At 38.4% G+C, this 19,690-nt stretch overlaps 3 protein-coding genes across 4 annotated transcripts in view; all 3 read left to right on the top strand.

Annotated features, from left to right (window-relative positions):
• Nucleotides 1-148: 148 nt before the first annotated feature.
• Nucleotides 149-6,481, top strand: LOC131443241 (uncharacterized). The gene is made up of 9 exons (XM_058612685.1): nucleotides 149-481; nucleotides 568-740; nucleotides 826-1,152; nucleotides 4,503-4,766; nucleotides 5,159-5,263; nucleotides 5,341-5,366; nucleotides 5,802-5,852; nucleotides 6,017-6,085; nucleotides 6,327-6,481. The coding sequence occupies exons 2-9, from the start codon at nucleotides 668-670 to the stop codon at nucleotides 6,429-6,431; spliced, it is 1,020 nt and encodes a 339-aa protein (XP_058468668.1). The 5' UTR covers nucleotides 149-481; nucleotides 568-667; the 3' UTR covers nucleotides 6,432-6,481.
• A 1,545-nt stretch (nucleotides 6,482-8,026) lies between these two features.
• LOC131443240 (uncharacterized) lies at nucleotides 8,027-12,863 on the top strand. Its single transcript, XM_058612684.1, has 8 exons — nucleotides 8,027-8,130; nucleotides 8,727-9,038; nucleotides 10,231-10,506; nucleotides 10,606-10,656; nucleotides 10,830-10,943; nucleotides 11,045-11,073; nucleotides 11,705-11,767; nucleotides 12,317-12,863. Exons 1-8 carry the CDS (start codon nucleotides 8,070-8,072, stop codon nucleotides 12,434-12,436), a joined length of 1,026 nt encoding a protein of 341 aa, XP_058468667.1. The 5' UTR covers nucleotides 8,027-8,069; the 3' UTR covers nucleotides 12,437-12,863.
• A 172-nt stretch (nucleotides 12,864-13,035) lies between these two features.
• The window catches only part of vash2 (vasohibin 2), a 19,086-nt gene continuing 12,431 nt past the window's right edge, over nucleotides 13,036-19,690 (top strand). For both annotated transcript variants that reach the window (XR_009233659.1, XM_058613474.1), the window contains exons 1-2: nucleotides 13,036-13,719; nucleotides 14,873-15,327. Coding sequence is in view for 1 of the 2 variants with exons in the window: in XM_058613474.1 (XP_058469457.1) it covers nucleotides 14,989-15,327 (339 nt within the window). In the remaining variant the exon portion in view is untranslated. The remainder of the gene's footprint in view (nucleotides 13,720-14,872; nucleotides 15,328-19,690) is intronic.

Raw genomic sequence — 19,690 nt, 5'->3', positions numbered from 1 at the left:
TTTAGAAAACCAGTATAAAGGAATTCAAAATCCACATATCAAGCAGGAATTAAGAATTAGAAGATAAAACATTATTTCATAGAATATAATTTTTATAAAAATGAGGAATAATAATAATAATGGTTACATTTAGAGAAAGTCTCTTTAGGACCCTTTTTCTGTCATAAACACTGATCTTGTCAGGACCAGTCGTCGTTTAGGACTACGTTTTGAATTGTGGTTAAGGTTAAGGTTTAGTCTGGACAAATGAATTAAAGTCAGAGCAGAGTCCTGAGAAGAATAGCTGCATAAACCAGTGTGTGTGTGTGTGATGTGACTGATGCCTGACCTTGGTCTCATCACCACTTTCTTTCACAGAAACTAAACCGAGAGGTTACACAATGATGAAGCGTCAGTAAAGAGCTTTATTTAAGGAGCTGACGTCGCACTTACTGTGTGAGAAGAAACACAGTCAAACTTTGGATGCTGTCAAATCTAAAATGTAACCTTCAGGTTTCTCATGTTGAACGCCACAGATACCTGTGAGCTCATGTCTAAAGGTAGAGCACGCTTTTTTTTATTTCTCAGCAGAGCAAGATTACGTTTGGCAAATATGATCATCATGGTAAGGAAGTAACAAGGGGAAGTTCAGAAGTGAAAACAAGACAGAAACCGACGGCGGAGCACCATGATCGGATTCCAGTGGAGTAAATGCATCAAAATGTCTTTATTTTTGTATATTTTCATGCTTCGATTTAGAGGTAAGTAGATCTATAAATGAGCAGTATGTTTTTTTTATCCACAAAACCTCTTGAAGGCTAATTCCTTTTCGTCTCATTTCAACAGGAACTACAGGAGAGGATTCCCACTTCATTGTCAGAGAAGGAGAGGACGTGACTTTGCCTTGTAAAAGCTGGATTCATCCTCAGGACGAGGGCGAAACTGTTTGGCTTTTCAGTGACACTCCATCGACACAAACTGTGCAGCTGATGAGCACCAGGGAGGACGATGAAAAAGACCAGTCCAAAGCAGACAGACTGAGCCTCACAAAGGACCTTTCTCTGGGTATTAAAGCGGTTAGAGTGAAGGACGCTGGTCAGTACACCTGCAGACACTACGGCAAGTCGGGAGACACATTTCAAAGCTCTCTGGTTTATCTGTCCATTATTATCAGTGAGTATTTTATCTATCCATTATTATCAGTGAGTATTTTATCTGTCCATTATTATCAGTGAGTATTTTATCAGTCCATTATTGTCAGTGAGTATTTTATCTGTCCATTATTATCAGTGAGTATTATATCTGTCCATTATTATCAGTGAGTATTATATCTGTCCATTATTATCAGTGAGTATTTTATCTGTCCATTATTATCAGTGAGTATTATATCTGTCCATTATTATCAGTGAGTATTTTATCTGTCCATTATTATCAGTGAGTATTATATCTGTCCATTATTATCAGTGAGTATTTTATCTGTCCATTATTATCAGTGAGTATTATATCTGTCCATTATTATCAGTGAGTATTATATCTGTCCATTATTATCAGTGAGTATTTTATCTGTCCATTATTATCAGTGAGTATTATATCTGTCCATTATTATCAGTGAGTATTATATCTGTCCATTATTATCAGTGAGTATTTTATCAGTCCATTATTATCAGTGAGTATTATATCTGTCCATTATTATCAGTGAGTATTTTATCTGTCCATTATTATCAGTGAGTATTATATCTGTCCATTATTATCAGTGAGTATTATATCTGTCCATTATTATCAGTGAGTATTTTATCAGTCCATTATTATCAGTGAGTATTTTATCTGTCCATTATTATCAGTCAGTATTATATCTGTCCATTATTATCAGTGAGTATTTTATCTGTCCATTATTATCAGTGAGTATTTTATCTGTCCATTATTATCAGTGAGTATTTTATCTGTCCATTATTATCAGTGAGTATTATATCTGTCATTATTATCAGTGAGTATTATATCTGTCCATTATTATCAGTGAGTATTATATCTGTCCATTATTATCAGTGAGTATTTTATCTGTCCATTATTATCAGTGAGTATTATATCTGTCCATTATTATCAGTGAGTATTTTATCTGTCCATTATTATCAGTGAGTATTATATCTGTCCATTATTATCAGTGAGTATTATATCTGTCCATTATTATCAGTGAGTATTTTATCTGTCCATTATTATCAGTGAGTATTATATCTGTCCATTATTATCAGTGAGTATTATATCTGTCCATTATTATCAGTGAGTATTTTATCAGTCCATTATTATCAGTGAGTATTATATCTGTCCATTATTATCAGTGAGTATTTTATCTGTCCATTATTATCAGTGAGTATTATATCTGTCCATTATTATCAGTGAGTATTATATCTGTCCATTATTATCAGTGAGTATTTTATCAGTCCATTATTATCAGTGAGTATTTTATCTGTCCATTATTATCAGTCAGTATTATATCTGTCCATTATTATCAGTGAGTATTTTATCTGTCCATTATTATCAGTGAGTATTTTATCAGTCCATTATTGTCAGTGAGTATTTTATCTGTCCATTATTATCAGTGAGTATTATATCTGTCCATTATTATCAGTGAGTATTTTATCTGTCCATTATTATCAGTGAGTATTATATCTGTCCATTATTATCAGTGAGTATTATATCTGTCAATTATTATCAGTGAGTATTTTATCAGTCCATTATTATCAGTGAGTATTATATCTGTCATTATTATCAGTGAGTATTATATATGTCCATTATTATCAGTGAGTATTTTATCTGTCCATTATTATCAGTGAGTATTATATCTGTCATTATTATCAGTGAGTATTATATCTGTCATTATTATCAGTGAGTATTATATCTGTCCATTATTATCAGTGAGTATTTTATCTGTCCATTATTATCAGTGAGTATTTTATCAGTCCATTATTATCAGTGAGTATTATATCTGTCATTATTATCAGTGAGTATTTTATCTGTCCATTATTATCAGTGAGTATTTTATCTGTCCATTATTATCAGTGAGTATTATATCTGTCCATTATTATCAGTGAGTATTATATCTGTCATTATTATCAGTGAGTATTTTATCAGTCCATTATTATCAGTGAGTATTATATCTGTCATTATTATCAGTGAGTATTTTATCTGTCCATTATTATCAGTGAGTATTTTATCAGTCCATTATTATCAGTGAGTATTTTATCTGTCCATTATTATCAGTCAGTATTATATCTGTCCATTATTATCAGTGAGTATTTTATCTGTCCATTATTATCAGTGAGTATTTTATCAGTCCATTATTGTCAGTGAGTATTTTATCTGTCCATTATTATCAGTGAGTATTATATCTGTCCATTATTATCAGTGAGTATTTTATCTGTCCATTATTATCAGTGAGTATTATATCTGTCCATTATTATCAGTGAGTATTATATCTGTCAATTATTATCAGTGAGTATTTTATCAGTCCATTATTATCAGTGAGTATTATATCTGTCATTATTATCAGTGAGTATTATATATGTCCATTATTATCAGTGAGTATTTTATCTGTCCATTATTATCAGTGAGTATTTTATCTGTCATTATTATCAGTGAGTATTATATCTGTCATTATTATCAGTGAGTATTATATCTGTCCATTATTATCAGTGAGTATTTTATCTGTCCATTATTATCAGTGAGTATTTTATCAGTCCATTATTATCAGTGAGTATTATATCTGTCATTATTATCAGTGAGTATTTTATCTGTCCATTATTATCAGTGAGTATTTTATTTGTCCATTATTATCAGTGAGTATTATATCTGTCCATTATTATCAGTGAGTATTATATCTGTCCATTATTATCAGTGAGTATTTTATCTGTCCATTATTATCAGTGAGTATTTTATCAGTCCATTATTATCAGTGAGTATTATATCTGTCATTATTATCAGTGAGTATTTTATCTGTCCATTATTATCAGTGAGTATTATATCTGTCCATTATTATCAGTGAGTATTATATCTGTCCATTATTATCAGTGAGTATTTTATCTGTCCATTATTATCAGTGAGTATTTTATCAGTCCATTATTATCAGTGAGTATTATATCTGTCATTATTATCAGTGAGTATTTTATCTGTCCATTATTATCAGTGAGTATTTTATCAGTCCATTATTGTCAGTGAGTATTATATCTGTCCTCACAGGGACACAGGAGCTGCTGGTCCACTTCTGCCTCCTTCAGTAACGATTTTCAAACACTAAAGTCACAAAATCACACACTGAGGCAGCAGTGGATCAACAACTCCTGTGTGCTGTGATGTTAAATCACAGATATTTTTAAAGGAGCGTAAGCTCGATGTTCTTAATATATTGTAGACTTTAACTGAAGTTGATTTTACGAGGTGAGTCTTTTGATAAGTGTCTAAAAACCTATGTTTTCCGGGTGGAGTTTGCATCCGAGCATTAACTCTTGCTGTGGTTCTTTTTTTCCCACCAGTTCATGATGAAAAAAGCGGGGACACGACGACGTTGACCTGCTCTGTTTTGAGATACGGGCAATGCGGACACAGGGTGGAGTGGCTGAGTGACGGAACAGTGCACGACGCGTCGACGTCACGTGACTGCTCAGCCACTGTGGCGTTCAGGACCCCTCACTCCGGTCAAAAGTACGACGAGTCGTTTCGGTGCAGAGTGACAGATGGTAGCGGCATGAAGCTGCTGCTGTGCACCTTCAACTCTCACTCGTCCTGTGTGAAAAAAGGTGCGTCCGTCTGTTTACCTGATGAACTCACGACATGGCATATTTGTTATCTCAACCTACCCAGCCACCGGGGGCACTGACACGGGGGAGTAAGGGGGTAGCAAACCCAGTGATCGCCCGCCGCTTAACCTAGCACACCCCTAGAGGCCTCGGCCAATGTCGGCTCTTCTCCGGCTGTTGTCATCATAAAAGTGAAGATGGTGGATAGATGTTTGGAGACAGGCTAACAAGCTATTTCTTTGTGATTATTTTAAAGCGTGAAACAAGAATTTTAAATAAAACTGGTGCTGCATCCAGTAAATTTGGGGCTGTTGAAGGGGCTCTTGATTTGCTTTGCACAGTTACGTTATCAAGAGAAGCCAAAAATCGTCATTCCGATTTATTTTTTATAGTTTCAGGTTCTACTCATTGGTGGATCTACGTCATCGACGCGGCTGTGGGTTCAGCAGCGATCTTGGCGACTGTTGGAGCGCTCGTCGCGTGGAGAAGACGCAAAGGCAAGATCGTGTACTGACGACACAAAGTTCTAATCGTCACCGTATTTATTATTGTTTTTATTTTTTTGTCTTTTCAGGACACAGAACACAGACAGACAACACCGTGAGCTGATTATTGTTATTTTTTTGCAGTTTTAGTCATCAGATATTTGTACAGTCAGTATCTAATTTCCCAGAATGCACTATGTGACGTTCCCCCCCTTGTTCTAGTGTTTGTTTCTAGTGATTTTTTTAGAAAAACAATATCTATCAGGAAGATGATCCGCTGTGGCGACCCCTAAATGCAGAAGCGGAAAGAAGAAGAAGAAAAGTTATTAAAAAGTGTTATATTTACCGACTTCTTGGCAAAACTGTCTAACTTAAGTCCAGTTTTTAGTTTAGTTTTGGTACTTTCTTTTTGGTCCTCATTATTAGAGATGATGATTTACAGTAATGTTTTATTTACATATATAAATGTGTATATATATATGTATATATACACACACATATTTATTTTATTTTTTTTAAATAAAACCATAAACCCAGTAGGTTTTTTCAGGAACTGACGCCTGCTGTGACTGGGTCTGCTCCACAAACCAGTCAGGACACGGTGAGATCAAACTCCCACCACAAACTGACACTTCAGAGTTTTTATTTATATACATATATATATATATATGTATTATTTTATTTTGACAGTGTATTTGTAGCTAAACTTCTTCTGCAGCAGAGAAACGTAAAAAATAAAAAAAATGGCTTGTCTTCACTGTGCAGGCTGATCCTGATGATGGTGTTTTCTACACCTCTGTGACCTACAACAAGAACTGTGAGAGTACAGCGCGGGTAAGCTCTCTCATTGGTTCATATTTGTGTCGTTAGTGGCTGAAAAAACTCGAGAAGACTCAAATTTCCTCAGTGATTCCATTTTTACGACCAGTCACCAAATGTGTTTTAAAATCCACATTTGAACGTTTTGAACGTGTTTCAATCTTGGGGGTTATTTATTGGAGCAGATGAATTAATGCATTCAAGTAAAAACATAAAGAATATACAAAAAAAACTCATTGTTGTTTTTATGCCTCAGGTAAAAGATGATGATGACAGTGCTGCAGTGATCTACAGTGGAGTGAAAAGCTTGCCCGTCATGCCCGACGACGTCTATGCCACTGTTGTAAATAGACGGCAGTGAATTCAAGTCCCATTTCAACACATTTTTTTTCCAGTGAAACCAAGTCACTAACTTATATTTTGCATCAGAAAGTAATGAAAGGCAAAAAAGTTTGAGTTTAACTTTCAGGAGTTCATGTTGTTGTAGTGTCTCTGTCCACAGGGGGGTGCTATTTCATGAGTGAAATTATGCCCCTGTTTTTTTAAATGTCATTCATGTTTTTCTATTGAAATAGCAATGGTTCATTTATGTTTTTGAATACACATAATACACAATAACACAATACATATATATACATACATACATATATTATATATTATATATCATATATACTCTATATATATATATACATATATATTTTTAACAGTGTATTTGTACTAAAGTGTGAACAGAAATCAAGCCGAACTGGAGACCGTGCCGTGCCGCGGCGAGCCGGTGGAAATACGCCACTATGCACGCGTGTGTGTGTCTCGGTGTGTGTGTGTGTCTGTTGTCTGTTTGTGTGTGTGTGTGTGTGCGTGTGTGTGTGTGAAGTGGAGCAGTCATGTGGACTCGGTTTTCGCTCCCACGCTTCATTTCCTCTCTGACTGACACACTGTGAGCACTCACTGTGTCATCTGTGCCGCCGCGACAGCGTCTGATTCTGCCGCGCTACAAAGGATCTGCAGACAGTCTCTGGTATTTTACTTGAGTCAATGTGCAAGTGTGTGACCACAAAATGACTTTGGTAGAAGTTGAAGTCACTTTTTATAATATTACTCAAGTAAAAGTCCTAATTTTCTGATATAAAATGTACTTAAGCTTTAGAAGTAAAAGTATGAAAGGTAACATGGAATGCTTGTATCACACATATATGTTAGTTATGGAGGTCTACTTACATATATTAACTAGTTTTCATGGTTAAAAACCTCCTAGTCGCTGCAAACAAGCCGATCAAAATATCTCCTCACTGAAGCAGACCAAAACCACACCCCCAGAACGTGGACTGTGTTGTTATTGGCCAGCCAACGAGAGCTTTCCTACTGTCCTGTGATTGGCCAGGTACCTGGAAGTGACATAATAGATAGGCCAGCTGAATTTGATTCTTCTGAATTAGTTTTAACTTGATTTAGCCTGAATTGACTTGATTTGACTTTATTGTATTTGACTGAATTTGATTTGACTTAATTTCATTGAAGATTTCCGGGAAAAATATGCACTTTAATCTCAGAATCCACGCTGTTCTATTTTGTATTATTATTATTTTATTTCCATAAATGTTTTACACATGGTCTACTCATGTTATGTAGAAGATGCCGACTTTATAATCATTTAGGAATGTTGTCAAACAATCGTGCACTGATGCAAAAACCCAATAAAGGACTGTTAAAGCAATCGTAACACGATCATGAATCACGTTCCTGACAGATTGTGGTGTGTGCGAGGGGAAGTTTCGTGTGGCAGATTTGAGCAGATCAAAGACGCGCACACACACACACACACACACAAGCACACACAAACCACTCAGGGCCACAGCCAATCGCCTGCTTTGCGTTCACTGTTGCAAAACTCCTGCAAAAACAGGAATATGTGAGAGGAACTGATAAACAAACAGACAGGAAGTGAATATCACAGTGGCAACGAGCAGCAGAGACAAAAACACGGAGAAGAAGAAGAAGAATGGTGAACTTCAGGCGGTTTGTGGTGTTTTCCTGTGGGATTCTGGTTCTTCGGTTCACAGGTGAGGATTCAAACTGAACTGAAACAACATACATATATATGTACGTTATATATATACAGTATGTGTGTGTTTCCAACTACAGATATCTTGGTATATTCATCGACGAATCCCTCTTTAGCAGATTCAGCAGCTGGCAAAAAGACTGAAACTGGGTTTTTATTTCAGGATCAAATCCTGCCTTTCTGTTAAATCCAAGCTTACATGCTGACACTGTGTATCATGTAGCTCTGAGGTTCAGTGGTTTTAAAGCGCTTGTGTATGATCGGGTCGGATGGTCCTCTTTATCAATACGCAGACTCAGAATTTAGCTAGCTTGAGTCCAACTTTGGTAAAAGTTTGGTAAAAATCCCAAACTATTACAACTTTGTTTAATTGCTGCTAGTGACTGGTATTGGTAGCAATAATAAAAAGTCAGACCAACATGTTTACGTGCACTTTAAAAGTCAAGTTTAAGTCAAACTAACACAATCATCAGTATCAGCCAATAGGAGCCTCTGAAATTGCCAATTTGGGTGCCGTGTTTGTAATTTTAGATTATTGTTGTTATTATTATTATTGTTATTATTTTAAGTTCCTGTTTTCCTGTTTCTTCACAGCATCAGCCGCTCAGCTGTTCACCTCCATCATAGTCAGACCTGGAGGTGAAGTCACTTTACCTTGTGAAAACGTGGTGGAGGAAAACTGTGCCAGCACCACGTGGCTCTTCGGTCGCTCACCGCTGAGTCCGTCTGCGGTGCTGGTTCTCCCTGGGCGTGTGGTCGTTTCCAGGACTGAACCGGAGCGACTACGCGTCACAGCCAACTGTTCTCTGGTTCTCAAGGAGGTCACGGAGGAGGATGTCGGTCGCTATGGCTGCAGAAACGCCCACACATCCAAAGACTCTCAGGTTGAACTGTCTGTCATCAACAGTGAGTCCAATGTTTGACTCTTTTTATTATCATAATCTAATCTGAATCTGAATACCATTTGGATTGTGTTGATACTAAAGCAGCTTTGCTCGCTACGTTCCAGTTGCATTCAGAAGTTGTAATTTCCAAGTTCCTAGTTGGACTTTTTTAACTGGAACACACCCTCAAGTTGGATGTCCAAAATTCAAGCATCCAAGCATTTGTTGTTATTGTTCCACATTTCTTCTTCTTCTTCCTCTTCTTCGTGCGGTTTGATCGGGAATGGTGTGCACGACTTAAACATAAATGTACCCCGCCCACTTTGGAGCGTCACAGTGGGGTCCCACTTTAACGTAGAGACGTGGTTGAAACTTTAAACGAGTTGCAAGACCTTTCTCATCTAGTTTTGATATCTGTTACGATTTTTGAACAATCACACTTTAAGTTTTATACTTTTTTTGGACGTTTTCAGATCTTATGATGAGTGTGTATTGCGCTGATAGAGTGGCACAACAAACTCTCTAAACAAACTCTTTTTATTCAACCTACACATACAATTTTTACATAAAAAACATTGCTATGGTTGTCGCCTAACCCTGTGTTGTTTTCGTTTTCATATGACTTGCGTTTTTTCTTAAAATCACCTAAAAGCATAGAGAGTTCTGCTCAAACCTCCCATTCACTCCCATGTTAAAATTCTGCTTTGGAGTTTTTTTAAAATGAAGACGAGGGTGATTTTAAAACTGTAATTTCTCAGTCAATTCACAGCCGTTTTTCACAAATGTAAACGTGGGAGGTGCTGAAAGCCTCCTGACACTCACACACCAAACATTTAATCCCTGTCATCAACCGTTCCTGAAATATGACAACGTTAAAACACGTTGCTTTCTCTGTTTTTCACCAGTTTTGGACAGTTAGAAACGCGTGTTTGGAGGGAGGGGGGGATCAGTGACGGGGGCTGGGCTTGTGCCACCTTTAAAACCAAGTTCATTCCACCCAAATGTTACTCCATTACCAGCTCTATTCCTGCACCCGAGGACATTGGCACCAAAATTTCGCCATGGAATGTTCTACTCATTAATATCACTCCTGTCTCGTTTGTTTCGCATTAAATCAGTCGTAGAGATAGTTGTTGTAATATTTATTATTATTATGAAATTGCATTTGTGTCCATGTTTTTTTTTCCTTCTTTCTCACACAACATCTTTGACAGTCAATACACAGACGATAAGAGACGGCAAGAAGGTGAAATTGACGTGCTCTGTGACGACGTACGGAAACTGCAGCCTCACAGTCAAGTGGCTCCACTTCAAGACAGAAGAGGATAAAGACAATAAGGACATGAAGATTTCCGACTCTGCATGTTTGTCCACTTTGGCATCTACACCTCATCATGTGATGTACTCCCTGAGGAAGTTTCTGACTTGTGAAGTGACAGATCGTCGCACTCACAAAGTGGAATTGTTTACATTCAACCCTGAGTCAACAGGTGAGAAAATAAACATATGTATATGTGTATATTATATATGTATAATGAGTTTTTCTTTATTAAACAAAAGGCATTTTCTTTCTTTTTTTCCTCTAACAGGAAAAAACAAATCAGAAACTGAAAACAAGGAGAGGAAACCACCACTAGAGGGTACTGTACACATGATAATAATCCACAAACATTTGGGATTCGGGGTTTCATCACTTATTTCTGCATTAATCTATTTATTTATTGTTGTTTTGGCTAATAATGAGTTCATGTTTATTTGTGGCCGTCTCGGTCCTCCAGTTCTTGACACTGACAGAAACTTCCTTTGTTGTCAGATCCTCAGCAGCAGCTGCAGCTGCAGTGGTGGTGGTACTTTGCTCTGGCTGTCGTGGTTTTAGCCGTTCTCTTACTAAGCGCCGTCGCCCTCGTCATGTGGATGAGAAACAGAGGTGGGCACATTCACAGATGATCAGAATGTTTGCAAAATGCGGATTTAATTTTGAACAACTTCTTTATTTATTTATTTATTTATTTTTTAACCTCTTCTCAGGAAACAAAAGCAAGATGGAAGAAACCATGGTCTGTATTTTTGACTATTTTCTTTTTGTTTTACAATATGGGTATAATAAGGTAGAGATATATATATTAATATAGTTGGGGATTTTATAATCCTAATAATTCATAGACATGTGGAAAAATGACATTTGTGTCACGCTGCAAACTGCTCACTCTCCCACACCAAAGTCCATAGAGAAAATAAACGATTTTAACATCACACACACAGGAGTTGTTGATCCACTGCTGCCTCCATCACTAAGTTCAAATGTCTTATTTTGTCAATTTGGCATTAAAAGTCCTTTGTTCAGATTTATCTCAGTGACACAAAGTGACCACACGAGGCAGCAGTAGACCAGCAGCTCCTGTATCCCCGTGAGCTTAAATAAGTGGTTTTCTCTATGGGGTTTGGTGTGGGAGAGTGAGTGGTTTACAAACTTCAGTTTCCTGTTGGAAAAGTCTGTCCGACAGTGAGATAGAGACGGGAACGTATTCTTACATATCGTAGACTTAAACTGACTAGATTTTATTTGATAATTGACATTATTTCATAATGTGATGTCCTGAAATAGACTGAAAATGATGTGGAAAAGTTCCATTTTAGAAAAGAAAGAGTCACTGAACACTTGTCCTGTGTTGTCCTCACTGTGTGTAGGCTGATCCCGGAGATGCTGTTGCTTACGCCTCCATCACCCTCCCCCCTGGCATCAGCTCCCAGGTAAGAAGACACTCTGTGTTAAAGTGTGTTTGTGTGATGTAGTGACCACTACCTTGTATTTTCTCAGTGACAACATGGCTGCCAGCAGGTGCCCCTCAAACACTAGAGAATGTTATAACTGCTTTATCTCACCTGTAGACAATCTTTTCTGATTGTTTGGGTCACTATGTTAACTGATCACTCTCCCACACCAAACCCCATACAGAAAATCGGCGACTTCAAATGTTCAAATGTGCTATTTTTGTCAATTCAGCGTTTTAATTATTTTATTCGGATTCACCTCAGTGACACAAAGTGACCACATGAGGCAGCAGTAGACCAGCAGCTCCTGTGTCCCCTGTGAGCTAAAATGACTGATTTTCTCTATGGGGTTTGGTGTGGGAGAGTGAAAGTGCTTTTCAAAGTCAGAAAAAAGGTGGAAAAAGAGTGAGATAAAAGAGTGAACATATTGTTGCAATATCACAGACGTATTTTTATTAAATGCGTTTTTTGTTAGGTGGCTGTTTGTGTCCCTTTGTGTGATTCATGTCATACATTTATATCCCATAGATTCGGGGTGGTGATTGTAAAGTGACCTACAGCACCGTGAATCTTTCCTTCTCTCCTGCAAGGAACTCCGCGGCTGAGCCCGGCAACCTTTACGCTACCGTCAACAAACCACACAAATAACACGTACATCATCCGTATCGTTATGTTTCATATCAATATTTGTAATTATTATGATAACTCTCTGAGCTTGGAAAGAACTCATTTACAAAGTAAACATAGACTGAATTTACCCAGGATCAGAATTCAAGCATTCATTCAAAATATAGATTTAAAACAAGTTTTGTTTTTATAATTGTGTGTAAGTGTGTGTGTGTGTGTGTGTTAATGTGTCTGTTGAGCCCCAAGGGGGAGCTATATGTCAAGTTCCTGCTGCAATGAGAAATATCTAAAATAATAATGAAAAAAATACAATATATATTGTATATTTCATTATATGTGTGTATATAAACAGACAGGAGATACAAATGAATTAAAAAACCTGATTTTTTTTTTTTTACAAAATGTACCAAAAAAATAAATGAAAATCAACAGATGCAGCAGAAACGAGGATCCCATTTGTTGCAGTCGTTTGTCACTTGTTGACGCCTTCTTCTGTCGGAATTGGCCAATCAGAGAGCGCCATAGCCATAAGGCCCGCCTCTCTTTGTCGCCTGGACCAATGAGAATCGGCCGTAGCCTCCGCGAGCGCCAGAGGAATGGGGGGGGGGGGGGGGGGGGTACTAGCGACAAGCAGCTAGAGAACAGACGGCAGCTGGTGGCACCGTTTCTTCCCCGGTGATTTAATCGTGTGAAGAACGGAAGCCATTTTCTTTTTAAATCAACATGTTTTTAAGAGGGAGCTGATCCCGAGGCGGCAGAGCGGGCGCTGCCGGCGAAGGAACCTGCCGAGGAGGATCTTTTATCGGACTGGAGTGGTGGGAAGACCCCGCAGTGTTCCCGTAATAGAAGAAGCCACCAGCAAACATCCGGTTAGGATTTTCCAAAAAAATAAAAGCGCGCTAAAACTAACCGGATTAGCGATCTTCCGTGATTATGAGGACATATAGTCAATAAATTAAATTATTAAACAAATTAACGACGTGGCTAAACGTTCGTATCGCTTCGCGTTTTGGCAACCTTTGACAAGACCGAGCACAATGGGGCTTTTATTTTGACGGGGAGACTTTCCCGTACTTCCCGTGCAGGCAGCCGCACGCTCGCGCCGGCTTGACAGTCGAGAAGGAGGAGGTGAAGTTACAAAAAAGGCTTGAACCAAAACAAGACTTCACGGCCTGAGGGGGACGACAACGACGCCGTGGTATGAATGAGACTCGCCGTCGGTCACCGTGTGTTTACCGGCTCCGACGCCTTTTTAACCGGAGCCCCCGCTGTTTGTGTGAACCCGGAGCCCCGGTGGAAATACGGTACGTTTGGGTAAAAAAATAAAATAACGGTGTGGGCACATTTCGGGTGATTTCACGATACACACTCGATAATATAAGTTTTTGTTGTGTTTTATGGCAGTAGGTTTGTGTATTGTGCCACTGTAATGCGATTTAAACTAAATAAGCTCCATATTTTAGACTGTTGAGTTACGTTGACATTTTTGGTGCTGCCACCTGCTCGCTGTTGCATTTGAATATACGATATACGATTTTTATTGTGCATTTAACTCACTATAATCTCATCATTGTGAAATTCCATAATAGAGAGAATAGTGAATGGGGGAAATGTATCTAATATGTTTTACAGAACTTGACTAGCTTAAGAAAAAACGCATACAATCGCAGTGATTTATTTTGCTAACTATTTTGCGTTTGCTAACTCAACAATAGTAACAATTGCGATAGCCAATGTCGATTTTTTTTACTTCAAGGCAGTCGATAAACTAAGCTCTTATATTTAGCTGATTTAAAATATAAAGGTTTAAGAATGGCTGATAATACAAAAAAATGTAAAAAAAAAAAGTATTTTCTGTTAAAATAATGTATTTAACTAAATATTAAAATCATGAAACGTCAGTTCAAACATCAGTAAAAAACAAAATAACAACAATTTTTCAAATTATGGCAACATATATCAACTTTCTGAGAACAAAAATGCTAATTTGTAATAATCTGTCAATTAATAAATAATAATTAGCCAATGCTGATTATCAAAAAACGACAAACATCAGCCGAATGATTAACTGGTCTATGTCTGGTACAAATTTACTTATGTTATGATTTGGCGCTATACAAATAAAATTGAATTGAATTGAATTACTGAACTGATAGCTTTACATATACAGAGAAAACCAGTGTTACACCACACAAATAATGAATTTGAAGTTTAGACAAAAGGTTCCCCTTGTGTTTGTATAGGAATCTAAAAATATAATTGATTAATTTGTGGGTTTTTAAAAAAAAATAATTTAAACAAGATAGAGACACATTATAGCTTCTTAAATGTGAAGTTTCTATTAAAACTTGGTTCAGCGTGGATAAAAAGCCATAAACGATATACAATTTTGGATTGGATTCCTCTGTACTTGTTCTTTGTTTACGGGCCTTAATCAAATGAATTCTTCCTCTGCAGGTTTGCCCTTGAAGGTGAAAATGTCTCGTCCCACACTGACGGAGGAAGAGCAGCTCTCGTAGCTGGAGGAGGATTCCCTGCTCTCACTTCTCCTCCTTGTCGGCCTCCCGGGATCGATGACCGGACCCAACTCCCCGAGCCGCACCGGCACCTCCTCGGCCAAACTGAGCAGGTACGGCCGGTCAAAGAGCAGCAGCGCGCACTGCCTGCTCCGCTGCACCACCCAGGAAGGATCCTCCGCGTCTCCTCCTCCTCTTCTTCCTCCTACGCGCAACAGCTCCCACTCCCCTGGGGAAGAAGAGGAGAAGGATGGGGGCGTTCTCTTCTACGTGAACCGCACCGGTTTCCCCATTGAGGGCATCACCTGGGAGAGGATGTGGTCCCACGTGGCTGCTGTGCACCCCGAGGGCCAGGAGATGGTGGACAGGATACGGAACGCCGCGTACCTGCCCAGGGTAAGTGAGCGACGAAACGTCACCTCTGAAGTGTGGTTGTGTGAGGCACAAACGCGTCAGTTCGGTGAAATATCGCGGAAATGTTCTTGACCCTTACCACTAGTTGGCAGCAGGCTTTCCGTATTATCAATAGTTTCGAGGGTTTCCACGACAACAAACTCACTCCGTCCACACCGACATAGCTAATTTGTCCAATTCCAATCTCAATATTTTGTTTTGGGACATGTATCATATTGACAGATTCTTGTCAGTACAGTTGTACGGCGCATTAAAAACCTTTTTTAGCCACAAATCTGTGCCCTCTCAAGTCTCTGATATCTTAAGACTGTATTTGCCACATTATCTTGCGGTCCGAATGCCTTTTCTGACCAGAAAACTCAAGTTTTGTAATCGCCCTCACTCTCTCGCACCAAAGTCCATTTGGAAAAAAACTGAGTTTTTTAGCCTGCAGGTAAACTCTAGTTGTCGATGTGTCGCTGCCTTGTTTGGTGAGTTTGTGTTGCGTTGTTAAATCCCGACAAAAACTTTCAAACGCCAAAGTCGCAAAATAACGCGGCGATGGAGGCAGCAGTGGATCGACAACTCCTGTGTGCTGTGATGTTAAAATTGATGGATTTCTCTATGGGCTTTGGTGTGGGAGAGTGAAGAGAGAGTGACACAAACTGCAGTGATGAGCTGTCAGGGCCGATGATAAATAACTTTGGGGAAAGTAAAATATCAATAGTCGTAGTAGTAGCCCCACCACTGATGGCTGGACTGTATTCTCTCATTGTATGCAGCGTTCTTTGATCAGCAGTCAGACTTTTTCACTGTCTTGGCTGCTGCTGCTGATTTTCCTCTTAGCTCTGTCGTCATTGATTTGGCAGAACGCTCGCTGTGTTCCAGGCTGTGGCTGAGGAGGAGGAGGAGGAGGAGGAGGAGGAGGAGGGAATCTGCTGCTTGTTTTGCTCTGTTAATTGGCCATGTGGTCATTAGTGACCCGGTTGTTGGTTGGCAAAAAAATCCCATGCTGCTGTTCTGGTCATAAGGACGACAGGGATGGAGGGAGTAGGTCCAGCCCAGCTCGCTGCTTCCTGCCTTCACTGCTTTTTAGAGGCCTTTGATTATAACGTTTGGGGTATGGAATTTCACTCGCTGGCGAGTATCACTGTGAAGTCGGTGGCACTGTGAATGTGGAGCATCTGAAGTGAGAGGAGAATGTACTACCTAACTGTCAGTGTGTGTGTGTGGAATTACATTTGGAGATTGGAAGGAAAAAACAGCAGCCACAGCGTTTTGTTCGTCACAAATGGCAACCGAATGCTTTCATATATTCAGAAAAATCCAGATTTTCTCAAATTTTAACGGGATAAAGAGTAACTTTATCCCGTTTTGTCCCCAGTAGCAGCTATGTTTTCATTGACAATTGAAAGAACCTGAACGATCCCCCCTTTTTTTTTTTAAAGGACCCGGTGGACAGGGGTTTATTTATTTAGCTCCAATAATTGTATTTCTTCCATTATATGTTTATAATTAGGTCGTTTTATTTTGAAATCCTTTGTGAGGACGCTGCCTAGAACAGTGCGGCGGACGCTGGAGTCACGTACGCCAACGGTGTCCATTGGTTTTAACGGCAATGTTGTTGTGTTGTTGTCAAGCAACCTGACTCTACAGTGTGTTTGTGTGAGCAGGCGGTAACTACAGCTGACATGCTGATCCTTATGATTAAACTGTCACTTTAGAGAGAAAGGAGAAGAGGAGTAACTTTAAATAAATTTATCAATAACTAAACTGTTTTTCTAATTGAATAATCAGTTTGAGTGTTTTTTCTTTGCTCCAACAACACAACATGACAAAGAAATCATTAAAACTGGAATTATTGTTTGGTGTGTGTGGACAAACATGAGACATTTCCTGACATTTGAAGGACCAAACAAGTGAAAATATTACTCGAGGAGTCAAATCTCTGGAAAATGTGCTGGAGGTTTTCCACCAGTTCCCACTGTCATGATCCAGAACATTACATCCCGCTACATTCATCATATTTGAAAAACAAAGTTCAGGCCAAACGATGTCTACAAGTTCATGTCTGGGGGGAAAAACATCTGTACGCTCAAAAAAAGACATGACCAGTTAATAACACAGTTTATAATCTCACATGTAGGAAAATCCTCAGTGAACGTCAGCTTGCACAAATAATGCGTTACATCACGTTCATGAGAGGCGTTAAAAGATTTTAATGCTGTGTTTCCTCTTCAGAGTTCCAGCATGGCTCGTTTTATTTGCTTTTTCGTTAGAGTTGCATATGGAGTTAGATTTGTGTCAATGTTTTCAATGTACTCATGCGGCATCGGTGAGTTCATCCACTCACTGTCTTGTTCAGTCTGGTAACTCTACCTCTCTGTTCCTGTTTTTTACCCTCCTCCTCCTCCTCCTCCTTTTATTCCTTTGTCTTATTAGTAATGTCAAACCTGTTTTGTTACCTCTCTTTGTCACACAAACCTTTATTCTTTGTTCTTTATGGAATTAGATTTGTGTCAATATGTTCAAACAACACTTTTCACGAAGTGAGGGAGCGCAAAGAACAAGTGTATTTTCAAACAATAAAATTATAATATTTTTGAATGATTAAATCAATATTTCATTTGCTTGTTAAAGTGTTGCTTGAAAATATTGACACAAATCTAACTCCGTACACACTCGGCAGCAAAGAGACAAAACACTTCCGTATTTTGAATTCAAGGATTTCTTTGTGATGGAGATCTTTGCTCCGATGAGTCCTGTGTGCAGGTTGTTTTGCTGTGAACGTTGGTCCAGGTGGAATCGTGAGATTATCCAGCATGCACCTTGATTTCATTAGTGAGATTATTCAGTCTGTTAATGAGGACGTGAGGTGAGAGAGAGTGTAGCCTACAGTTATATACCAGTGGTCTGCAGTTCAAATATCACATCCCATAATAGGGCTGAACAGTCCTTAATAAACATCTAATTGCGTTTATTTTTTGACAGAAATTGTGATGTGATTCACAATGTCGGAGGAATGCTAATTCTGTACGTAATTACTCTCGTATTCATTTGAAAAACATATTTAAAATGAATAATGTGTGATATTTGTGCAAATCTGTGAGAAACAAAGAGGTTCTCTTCTGTCTGTAGAGCAATATTTAATCTGCAATGGTAATCTGATTCACATTTTGGCTTTAAGAAATATTGCAATTTCGATAAAAGTTTAAACCATCCAATCATAAATGGGACATTTTAGAGACGTGTTGGTTTTAAAATCTATGTTACTCAGTTTGGCATTTTTCCAGAATAAAAGGCTGCAAAAAAACCCAAAAAGTTTTTGTGACAATTGAATGAATCTAGCGGGCCAAATATTAACACTGGCAGGTTTGTTTTGGCACACGAGCCAGCGGTTGGTGGTATCATCCCATCCCTATTACTTAAGGAAATTTTAATTTTGAGGTCTGGGTAAAAGTATGGATGACAAACAACGACTAAATGTATGTATTTATTCATATATTTGTCCTCCATTAACAGTTTAAAGTTAAGTAAACGTCTCATCCACCGTGAGCGTGAGTGACTTTGTATTTAAAGACTTTAAACCACATTTCTCTCTCTCTTTTCACCTCGTCGCTCATGCTATTCATAAATAAATAAAGCCCACAGGAAGTGGTGTGGCTGTGGTTCACCCCTTCCTGTTTCAGCCTCATGTGCACAAACACTGACCGACCCACAGAGTGACAGGAAGGAGGACAGTGTCAGGGTTAGTGAGAGAGAGAGTGACTCTGCAGCGTCCTGTTGTGAAGCCATATCTGCGGCTCCTGGTGTTTCCCTCTTTCAAACGCTCTTTGTTTGACGTGGTTTCCACTTGTTCACCGTGTGGCCGTGTGTGACCTCACCACCAGCCGTCACGTCCCGTTCATCTCCTCTAATTATTTCCTGTTGCTATGCACCGTTAGCTTCTGCGAGACATGTAAACTCATTAGGGTTTGTGTTGCTTTTAGCACTGGATGTTATCAGCTAGCATTAGTGCTAACTGCGCTGAGAGTAGCATCAGAAAAAAAGAGAAAAAGTTTGACTGTTTTTTTTGTTCCAGGACAAAATATTTAAGAATATGGGAAAGGAAAAAACAGTTTTGTGACATTTTAGGGAACCAAACAACTACTCATCATTTATTGAGAAAATGTTCAACATTATCGCTCATCATGATAAAAATCACTTACAATAAGTTAAACATGTGAATTTCTATACGTAGCTAGAACAAAACACATTATTTGTTAGAACAAAATACGTTAATTGTTATAACAAAATATGTACATTGTAGAACAAGATATATAAATTGTTACTAAATTGTATAACAAAATACGTTAGAAAAAAATAG

Source organism: Solea solea, chromosome 17, assembly GCF_958295425.1.
Source record: "Solea solea chromosome 17, fSolSol10.1, whole genome shotgun sequence".
Taxonomy (NCBI): Eukaryota; Metazoa; Chordata; class Actinopteri; order Pleuronectiformes; family Soleidae; genus Solea; species Solea solea.
This window is presented reverse-complemented; position numbering and strand designations above follow the sequence as displayed.